This window comes from Lineus longissimus, chromosome 15 (genome assembly GCF_910592395.1).
Source record: "Lineus longissimus chromosome 15, tnLinLong1.2, whole genome shotgun sequence".
Lineage (NCBI taxonomy): Eukaryota > Metazoa > Nemertea > Pilidiophora > Heteronemertea > Lineidae > Lineus > Lineus longissimus.
Window position 1 is genome coordinate 8677233 of NC_088322.1, and position 11045 is coordinate 8688277.

The window sequence follows — 11045 nt, forward strand, 5'->3', positions numbered from 1 at the left end:
ACGAACTACAAAGTACGAACTATCAAGTTCAGAGCATATTCATTTATGTGTCACTCTTAGATCAACTTCTATACTTAATAGTGGAACAAAGAGCCAGGAAAGTTCTTAAAAAGTCATTAAAATGCATTTCCATACTTTGTACTTCGTCGTCATTCATATGTATACGTCAGAGTTGCAGAACTTGCCTAATATCAAAAATAAAAGAGGACCTCACTCGGGCCTGTGGCCCAACCAATTCCATTATGAACCTGACGCTGTTAGGCTTGTTTGTTTTCTTTTTCGCGGTGGCTAAAAGTATCTGTTTGCCTAAGAAAAATAGGTTTTCTGGAAAAAAACAATCCTATTCAACATAATTGTATTTTACATCTCAGTCGTAGAGTTGGCGGTGCTCAGTACTAGTTTATACACGATTTCAGTGTCTCCTCTCCGGCATCTACAGGCTATCGTCCCTCCGTCGCTTGGTAGGTAGGAGACTTCGGCCTTTTAGCCCGGAACGACAGTAGAAAGGTGTACTATTTTATAGTATTCGTTGTCAAATGTTTTCCCACCGAGGGGAATTATAAAATATACACAATTCTCCCACCAAGGGAAATATAAGACTATGATAAAATGCTTCTAGCAAACTTTAAACGTGCTACAACACTAATAGTCGAACACAGTCTGTAAAACGCTGACTCAAGCTGACTGAAGCAACCTGACCGCTAGTTAGGATTATGAATGACTTCGAACCTACGGATTCTGCCGAGATGACAAAGAAATAGTCCTAACTAGCAGGCAGATAGAAATGATAGCTAGCCAGTAAACATACTATACCGCTGAGGGTATTCTAAAGAGGGAAGGAGCATCAACAGCAAGGCCTCGTCCACGAAATAGATGTTGAATAGTTCATTCTTTGAAAGGATTCGGGAAAAGTGTCGGTGTTGGATATACACTCACCTTTGCTAATAGTGATCATTATCTCTTGCAATATCTTGACGTTTGCAACTGCATGCACAGCAGTGTTTGTTTTCCTTATGCGCAACATGTGATACTGATCGATCAGCACTGTAGCAGGGAGTTTTGATCAGTGACTTATACACAAAACTCGTCTTCTTTCCACAGACTTTTATCCGTCGGCCTGAGTATGTATCAGTTTCTGTTCTCAAACTCCTCATTGACTGAAAACGATGACGTCCTGAAAATCTTACATTGCCAGATTGTCTACACCGAGTGTTTATCTGATATATACATCTGTTGTCAACAATGAGTTCTCACCTGTGTATCATGGTTGTCCCAAAACTACACATCAAAAAGAAAGAAGGAGTTTTCGCACGCATTCATATTATCTGGTATTTTTAAAAATGACAATAATACCGGGCCAACTCAAATGCAAAGTATCAAATACATCTGATTGAGCATGATATCACATGTAAAATGAAAATAAGATTATCATGAATGGGAAGGAAAACCTCGAGTTCGTCATGTTAGAACAGGCTGCATGCATGGCCGGCATGTCGAGCATTGATATCACTAGCATATACCCATGGAGCGGGCAAAGTTGAAATGTAATATACATTAGTTAAATGGGCACGATGATTGAGCTACATTAAATTTCTAACGTTACCGAAGTTTTATTAAAGGTTAAACACGAAATTAACTGCATTTAGGGACTTATTGCTGCTATCTACATGCAACCCCCAATAGATTGATTGGAGTACGCTATTTTGCACAATGCATTGAGACCAGTGACAGCAGGTCCTGTTCCAAATAAGGCCCTCACATATTAGGCATATCACCTACCCACTCCCGTACCCAATGCCACTGTCGGACCAAAGCCAGGCGCATGGAGAGATGCAGAACGCAATTCAAACTGACAACATCCGTCAGTAAAGAATAAAACAAAGAGCAAGCGCTGGCCACTGTACATATTTTGTCCATCCTGGCATAACTGTTTATTGATACCCTGACTGCATGTTCCGATAGGCCACTCTGCAGAATTTGCCTTATCACTCAGGTCAGTGTTTCTCGAATAGAACTAAAATAGAACAGGCTAATCATTAATCTCCCTGCTAATACCCTGCACCATGGACCAGGTTGTATAGCACTACATACGTGCTGGGAGCTAATACTGATGTGGCAGGGAGAATATGCGTGAAGTTTGTGTATGCTTTTGAGAATGAGCGGAGCTCTCCAGTCGACGTGCTCTCTGAAAAGTTGTTATTTATTCTAAAACCACGAAGATATTCGACGTATGACACCCTCAGTGACACTCTTACGTATGATCCAGACCTACGAACCCAAAGGTTGCAAGAATTCGACGCATTTCCAAGGCCCAATTTTGAAACAAAAATTACCTCCTAAATAGCGGCCACAACGCGCATTATAGTATAGATTACATGTACATCTCGGTAACAATTACTTGATGCCACCAGTTGTTAATACCCGATCCGTGTGTAATTGCTATCGATATAGAAATACGAGTCATGGATAGTGTCTCTAATATGAATTTATGACATTATGTGTGGTATAAGACTACCTAAGAGTAAATCGTAAAATCTTCTACGCGTTACCTGCCAACATATTTCTAAATTGAGCTCTAAACGGGTGGTAATTTTGACTTTGTGTCAATCTAATCAAACTAGTTCTTATACGAATTGCAATGAATTCAAAAACCCAATTTATCCTGCTGCAACTGTGAAGGCAACCAATCACAAATTGCCATTTCATGCATTGCGACATTACATGTTAGTAGTACACTGCTCGACCAATTTTCATTCATACATTGCCGCATTACATGCAGCAACATACTCAACCAACTGTTATGCTGATATTTAATACGAAGAAGCAGGGAAAATATTGGCTTTAAATTCGATTCGATTGCTGGTTATTTGGCAGCTATTTTGAATTATGGCCGCCATCTCGGATTTGAGGCAAAATCCCGGCGTGTCCAAGGGAGTTTTAGATAGAGTATGATGCAGGTCCACAAAATCACGGAGAAACTCTTAACTGAAAAACATGGCCCGTTTTTCTTGGTTTAGCCCTGTCTTTTATACAATATAGCTCCCACAAGCGGTCGTTTCCAAGGAGTTGTGGGCGCTTTAAGGGTGCAACTGGTAGGGCATGCAAATGTATGCTAGTAGTTGATGAGTAGTTGGTACAAGTGTAGAAGTCCTGATGCATCCAACACCCACACTCGAGAACCCAAGCTTTGTAGTTATACCTTAGTGAAGCCAGGAAGTGTATAGCTAGTCAAGTGTAGTTTCGTACAATATCCGTTTCTGGTCAGCACATGATAGCGTACTTTAACACAGCCTCTCGGCATCTAGCCACGATTATATCTGTAACAGTCGCCCTATCAGATAACCAATAACTTTCGACATCCATATTGTCGAACTTGTTGAAAGCTGAAATTCCCGTATTTGTCTTGGCCACTCAATGATGGTTGTAAAGTGAGGTTCGTGTCGTATTCTCTCCGACTGCTCATGTATAACATATGCACCCTAGATTGCAGCCCTTGCGCAGAGGAGTTGAACGATCTGAAACCAGAATCATACGTACTCGTTCACTGCTCCGTATTCAGATACCCCAGGTTGTGACCCGCGCACAGATATTGACAGATGAGGTCACGTGATGACGTCAGGTCATGTGACATAGGTGGGATGGTCAAGAGTGCGCGAAATGCCACCACGCGGTCATTTGTTTGGTTGTTGGTTTTTTGTGGCTTTCAATGGACTTAGCTTACCTATCTTTTTGGTACATCAGAACACCAGAGCTATCAATGCCAGAAAATTCTTGGAAAACATTTGTACTCTGCACCTAACTGTTGGAAGGCACATAAAAATCTGGATATCAATTTTTCGTAGCAGGATTGCGCACATGTGACAACCCATCACCTTTCTTAGTTGATTAGAATTAGTAGTAACAGCAATTTTTAGCACAATGTCTTCCAAATAAACTTTAAAACGTTTCGTTTTCTTGAATCAAACACCTGCATTGAAGTGGCCTTTGAGCACGACATCTTTGGGAACTATTTCGAGTGTCCCTACGCGGTGTAGAAAGATGCGCATGTGTACAACATGCACATGACAACACATGTGCGCATGTGGCGTTGTGCACTTAGCAGACTGCACTGCGCGAGACTGGATGTCCTATTGGATGCTTCACTGCCCTGTGAAATTAAAAGTGATAAGAGGCGACGGCCACAAAGTGCAGCCAGCTTGCCTCAAGGATGCAGGGACTATTAGGAGTACTGATGATGGCGGTTTTTTCTCAGCTCGGTTCGGGTAAGTCCACTCTAGTTTTCATTAAATTTGCTATGTCTTTTTCAAGTTTGCCGCTTTTGTCCGCAATTTGTTAGTTCTATCCTAGTCGCGTTAATTTGTTATCCGGTATTGTTCAGGGGAGTGTACTAGCGAAGGGCAACGGGTGACAAAAGTCCCCGAAAAAATGTGTTTTAACCGTTATTCTTGCAGAAAAAATTCAAAAAATGTCATTTTGGCCCCTCCCCGCCAGAGAACCCATTGAACCCTTCCGAGACCAAACAGGCTTCCTACGTCCCTGTTGTCAGTTGCTCACACCCATAGACAGACTTCAGGGCTACAGCAGCAACGTGAAACACAATTTGTGCTCTTTTTTTGTTATATTCTTCGATCCCAGTGATAGTGTAACACACTACCCTTAAATATTGCCCCGACCGACTTGCCCCGACTTACATATCTGAGCTCATTTCATCCTTCGACCCCGGGCGATCCCTGAGGTCTGAAGACAGCTGTCTCCTTAGGCAATGTTGGGATCCCCAGGTATCGCCTGGAGACGTACGGAGCTAGGTAGGAACTTCCTTGTGCAGGCTGCCAGACTTTGGAACAAACTCAGTGGCTGAGACTGTTGGCATTTTCAGGCATGGGCTAAAACCCCATCTGTTCAGACGATGATTTTAAACACCGCATTAGAGAAACTCTTAGGATTTTTCGGTATAGAAATGTGTGTAAAATGTAAATGTAATAAAGTGAAAACTTGATTCAGTTTCAATTTCAATTCAAAATATGTGAATATCAACCCGTGAGCCATCGTTCATACTTAGTTGTATGAGTGATCGAAAAAAGTTCCAGAGCAAGTCGTCGAAAGGTACCATACCCACATCGTACTTCGTCGTAATGGTTATGAACCCTCCCTTTTGTAAGGGTTATGAAACCTGCCTAATTAATTTCCGCCAGACTCGTAAATCATGTACTTAGTGGTCCGAGCAATAAGTCTTCGATAAAGTACATTAAATACTTCGTAAGGGTCTGTGCAGTTAGTCATCAAGTCGAATTCATATCCGCGACACTCATAAGTCGGCTTCTCTAATATTCACTTGGTAGCACCAGAGTTTTTCAAATAGACTCTGCTAGCACGTAGAATCATATCAGGGACGCTTCGAAAACTGTCGTCCGTACATCGTCGTTTGAAGCTCCTCGTAGGGTTGTGAAAAATGCCTACCAGGAAGACCTCGCTGGAGAATATGATATGATGGCCGAGTTCTTTTACATTGGTGAATAGTATTCAACGATCTTTTTTGGAGACCACCACTTCTAAAAATTGAAGACGCACTTGTTAATGTGATTACAGTAGTTCGTGCTTACGTGATGATTGTATTGGAAATTAAGGAACCTCCGATTTCGTTAAATTTTGAGGTCCTGGAAATGAAAATTATCTAGGTTAATTCTTAATTCGATTTCAACGCGCTCATGTGCCTTGCCAAAATAATGATTATTATCTATATGTGTTTAAAAGGAACACTAATTCATTAGTTTGAGAACAGTGTAGATATTTGATATCAAGATATTAAGTTAAACACATTATTTATTCAAGTTTTAATAATTTTAACTTAATAAATTCTTCCATTGCCTATGTACTATTGAAAACATCTGATGTCGGCCCTCAGCCTACCGATTTTACCCCTGATGTCAAGGAGGTGGACCGGAGGGAGCCGAGTGAACAATACTGCACGCCTTGCGACTCAGTAGGACCTTTTTATTATTTTCAGCTGGGAAAATTCGCCTTGGATTCTTCGTAACATCAAAGGAAGCGGCTGCTTATGAAAAGTTCAGCAAACATTACAGTTGGGACACTTTAGTAAACAGTCTAAAGACGGTTACGAAAGATAAGGTAGGGTGGAAGTCGTTTATAGCTGGGTAATAATAGTGATATTTTCTCGAAACCACCCCCAACTTGCGAAAAAAGGCCAACAGATATGCCACGTATATACTACTGAAATTTATAAGTTATGCTCCGGGTGCGCCCGCCTGACTTACACTTTGGACGCTTTTGGAAAAAAACCAGCATATGGCCGTGCCAAAAATGTGCTATTTTGCATGTTCTTTGGCGTAACAAAGACTATTTTCCATTCTCTATATGTTGGCAGCCTTGCAAGCTTTTTTCCTGCAAACGGTTAGCTGTATTTGCCACAAACAGTACACGCCTTTAGTGATAAACAGCTTCGCAATATAAAAGTGTCTAAATGGACCACTTTTCTAGCATAACGTATCATTCCGCGCCTTTATTGACAACCCAACAGCATTTTCTCTCATACAATTGGCGCTAATCATTTTGTCTTCTTTTTATATACAATTACGAAGAATACAATGTTTGTCATGTCTTTTGTGCAAATAGTATTGTTGGAATGATATACCAATACATCCTACCTGTCAGGGTAACATATGGTTTGCTGATACTCTAGCTTTGCCGATCGAAGACCGCTTCATTACTTGTTACTACGAAATCGACACAAATCCCAGGCCAGAAGCTGACGTCATGATATTTCATTGACGGAAAAAATACCCAGCATCGTATTGTATACCATTGTTCGCTTTTATTCAAGCTTCTTCAGGGTAAACTATTTACTACAAAAAAAGTTGACGTCATGGCCATCAAACAGATTTGTACTGTTGATGTCGACAAACCATTTTCTATCTAATTTGCCGCTTTGAATGCCAATGGACGACGAGGTTCGTAAATGTCGTTCTTTGACTTCCATATTCAGAAACGGTGTCAGATCTGTGAAACTAGAGTATTCAACTGTTGTCGCTTTTTTCTCTCCCTTCAGCTTCAAACTGCCTTGTCTAAGAAATCTTCGTTTCCTTACGACATGGAGATTGAGGTCACGATGGTCGAAGTAGTGGACAGCAAATTTTCAGACCCGGTGAGTGAACTGGTTTTATGGTGTCCGACTCAAGGCGTAGGTTACAACCCCGGTACTGCCACGGCTTTGTCCACCTTACAAGACTAGGCCAGGCGAGCCTTGTTGGCCCCAGTTTCTTGGTACCCCGAAATACGTTCCGCAAATACGTGAAAAGTGTCAGTTAACTTGTTGTACGACCCCACGTTACATGCAAAGTGCTTTCAGACAGATTCGGATCAGTATATAATGCACTCGATACATATCGACAAGAATGGTCTTAGTTTTTGTAACAAGCGAAGTATTGAATACATGCCAAAGGATTTCTTGATATGTAAGGCCTCCCCTCGAGTACACCCAGCATTGCTTTTCATAAAGCACTCTCCGTCTACGGGGCGCTGCATCCGCTATGAGATTTGTATTGGTAACAACCCTGCTGACGATGGCGCTAAACTTGTGCCCTGATTGGCTGCGTCGTTACGCTAGAACGCCGCGTTACTGATTCGTCCACGATTTTTCTGGCCTGTAGGATTTTCGTCAGGGTTCTGTGAAGCCACGCCCTAGCTTGAGAGAATCGCTACTACTTACACTATACCGGATATGAAAAAACTTTGTGTGCATTTACGTCAGAATAATTGTTCTTTTATATTCAATTTCCTCTTTTCAGTGGATCGAGAGGACCGGGAAGAATTACTTTACCGGTGTTATTGACTTCTGTAAATACGCCAAGCAACGTGGATCTTTCGATATCGGAGTTCTAGTATTCGGGTAAGAAAGTTAGTTAGTTGCCGTGCGAGGCTCATTCTATATCTGAGTTTCGATATTTGGGTCAGAGTATAGTTGGCTGTAGTGCGAGGCTCATTTTGTATCAGAGTCTTGTTATTTGGGTCAGAATGGTAGCTCATTCTATACCGGTCTGTATCGGAGTTTCGATATTTGTGATTTTTGTCAACTTCCCCGTCCTCATCGGCTGATCGGTGTGTATTCGGATACCTCTTGTCTTCACCTAGTTTTGGATATCGACTGGTGATATGGCAGGACAATCGCTTCTGGTTGAAAACCCGTTTTTTTTCCACAGCGTATCAGATACGGGATTGGGGTACGTCCAACGGTAATACTTAACATGCCTAAGGGCGTATCCCATACACTTTAAGTCTGAGGTATAGACTACACCCAGGATACTAGAATCTAAAATTTTAACTTTCCATTTTTAGAACGGAGGAGGGAAAAGCCTACCGGCCCCGTGAGTATTTCTTTGTAGCATTCCTTTCGTCATGTGAACATCAATCAGGACGGCAACAAAATATGCAAACTGCACGTACATGTACACAATATATAAATACACACACACTCGAGCATACGCCGCATAACGCCGCATTACGCACATTTCTGAGCGTACGCCAAACTTAGCTGAGCACCTTATGAGGTAAACGCCGGTAAATATTTTTTTTGCGTTTCAGTGCCGCGCAAACAGTCGATTTTGGTTTCTTCGACATGCAACAGCTGAGCTATCGCATGTTATGATCGATATATATAATCAAGATAGCTGGTCTCCGTGTAGCCGCAGTGTAGCAGTCGCATACGATCATGACCACTGGTCGCAGTGACAAAAATCATTCGTTTGCGGTGTGCTTGAATCCTTTCTTTCCTTTAAGCTTTTGGCTTTACAATGAACAGTGAGGCCTGCAGCGAAAGAAACATGAACTGCATCCACATCTATGGCCAGTTTCAGAAACTCTACAGGAAGGAGGTGTTGTGGTACCGGTTGCTAGCTCATGAGATAGGCCACCAGTGAGTATTTACTAACTTAATGCCTTGTTGATCGCACACCATTTCATTTAAATCAGTTTGGAAAATGGCATGTACAGCCGTATCTATTGCAGAATGATCGAACTGCAAGTGGCCTAGTGTCTGTTTAAAAAGAACATACTTATGTGTACGTACAGCTTGAGCAAATTGATATGCACATATATCTATATTCCAGGATGGGCGCCAAAGAAGGAACACGAAACAAGATGGACCCATGCTATGACGTCATGTCCGGGACCCCGTGGCGACTCAAGGAGCCCTCCCTGTGGAAAAGCTGCTCAAAGAAAAGGATAGAAGAGGTTGCGGGGTAAGTGAGGGGAAAATATGGTTATTAGGGGAACTAGCTTCTTCGAGCATGTTGGTAAAATACCCCTCTTATGGCCAGACCACAGATAGAGGCACAGAAGATTAATTTTTTATCAGCATCAGCATTAGGAGAGGAGTTAGAAGGAGTCAGAAGAAGTAATATGTGGGTAAGGCAATAGGGAGGTCTTAATTCTTCGTTTCGTCAGCAGCAGTTTGGCATAGGAACTGTGACCTACTGGTGGGACGTCCGCTTAAAGAGATGGAAGCGCGAGTATTGTGGTTAACGTTAGAGTGCTATTGAGTGTTGCGGTTGTTTGGGACAGTAGAGTCTTAGTGGTTTGACAATGAGTTTGTGTTAGTATAGTATTTCGATAGATGTTTTGTAGAATTGGAAAATCGAAATTTGCAACTCTTGAGACCAACCCCGTTCGAAAATTTAAGATATGATTCTTATAAGATTCTTATGTCAGATCTTCCTCAATTTTATGTATGTCTCATGTACATTCGACACAATAATCTCATAAGATTCTTAGTTTTAACTAAAAGATCTCAACTAAGATTCTTACAAGAATCTTGTAATGAATGTACATGAACATCTACACGAAACTTTATTACTGAGAACATTTTAGGAAAGTTATTTGGATTTTCTACCTGCACAGTTGAAATTGGTGCTTGCCAAGGTTCATTTTCATTATTTCTCTGTTATCAATGATGCTATACCGGGAATACATTCGTTAGTCTTGAGACGAAAGAAGAATACGCGGGGGGGGGGTCATTTCCAGCCAAAGATTCACAATTTTTTTCGTGGCCCTCAAAGTCATTGACGAAAATTGTTAAATTTTGTCGAGTCGACGAAACATAAAAAACCATTAATGACCAACCTTGGAGATTTATTGAAATGATTATGTGTATGCAATAGGTCAGAAATACTTTTTCACCAACGATGTTTTTCACCTCTTTCAGCCTTGGCAAACAAAGTGCCTCAAGGTAAAGCTTTCAGCCTTGGCAAACAAAGTGCCTCAAGGTAAAGCTGGCCCCAGAACGTGGTTATTCCAGAGCATGCCAAACGGATATGATAATACTTCACCGATGATGTTTTAAATTTTTTTCAGCCTTGGCAAACTTAAGTGCCTCAAAGTGTAACTGGCCCCAGAACGGAACTATTCCACAACATGCCGAACAGATTCGCAAGACAACGTGCATTGCCAACGGTTGATAGTGCAGTTTACTTCGTAGAGGATATCCCCATGTCGAAGTGAACCTTCTTACATCACCAGCGCTAGCGGTGACCGATGACAGAGAAGAAAAAATTGTTTTTTCACGTATGCAATCTTCAAAACAGAACATTGCTTATTTATGTAGTTTACCAACTTTGGGAAATTGACACCTCATTCAGATATGTTTCAGATCACAAGTATGTATACACGTGTATAAGAAAATTTCAAAACATGTTTCGACTTATATACAGATCTATGATGATTTATTAAATGGCTGATGTCTATAATACTGTATTCTATAGGATTTTCAGCTTTTTAGGTGTATTGAAATCAAACATGGGTTAATTAAAAAGATTGTTTCAGTCCTAGCTTGTGCTTGTTGCATTTTCCTATGGTTACTGCACCTATATTCAGACTATAGCACTGGATATTCTACCAAAAGCGAAGTTTTCATCGATAAGGGGAGTAAGAGGAAGAGGACATGTTTGGAGAAAACGAAGAGAGGTAGGATCGATGATTTAAAATCCACTAATCTTGTATTATTAACTAATAAAGAATAACTACGTTGTAATACATCA

General features: G+C 41.2%; 1 protein-coding gene across 1 annotated transcript; it reads left to right on the top strand.

The window, feature by feature from the left end:
* The first annotated feature begins 4114 nt into the window (after nucleotides 1-4114).
* Nucleotides 4115-11040, top strand: LOC135499679 (uncharacterized). The gene is made up of 8 exons (XM_064790597.1): nucleotides 4115-4262; nucleotides 6005-6126; nucleotides 7064-7159; nucleotides 7803-7903; nucleotides 8350-8378; nucleotides 8791-8926; nucleotides 9120-9251; nucleotides 10363-11040. Exons 1-8 carry the CDS (start codon nucleotides 4208-4210, stop codon nucleotides 10391-10393), a joined length of 702 nt encoding a protein of 233 aa, XP_064646667.1. The 5' UTR covers nucleotides 4115-4207; the 3' UTR covers nucleotides 10394-11040.
* Nucleotides 11041-11045: the final 5 nt, after the last annotated feature.

Coding starts and splice junctions, on each gene's coding strand:
- LOC135499679 (XM_064790597.1), top strand. CDS start 4,208: ATGCAGGGACTATTAGGAGTACTGATGATGGCGGTTTTTTCTCAGCTC. Junction 4,263..6,004: donor TTTTTCTCAGCTCGGTTCGG/GTAAGTCCACTC, acceptor TATTATTTTCAG/CTGGGAAAATTCGCCTTGGA. Junction 7,160..7,802: donor ACAGCAAATTTTCAGACCCG/GTGAGTGAACTG, acceptor TCCTCTTTTCAG/TGGATCGAGAGGACCGGGAA.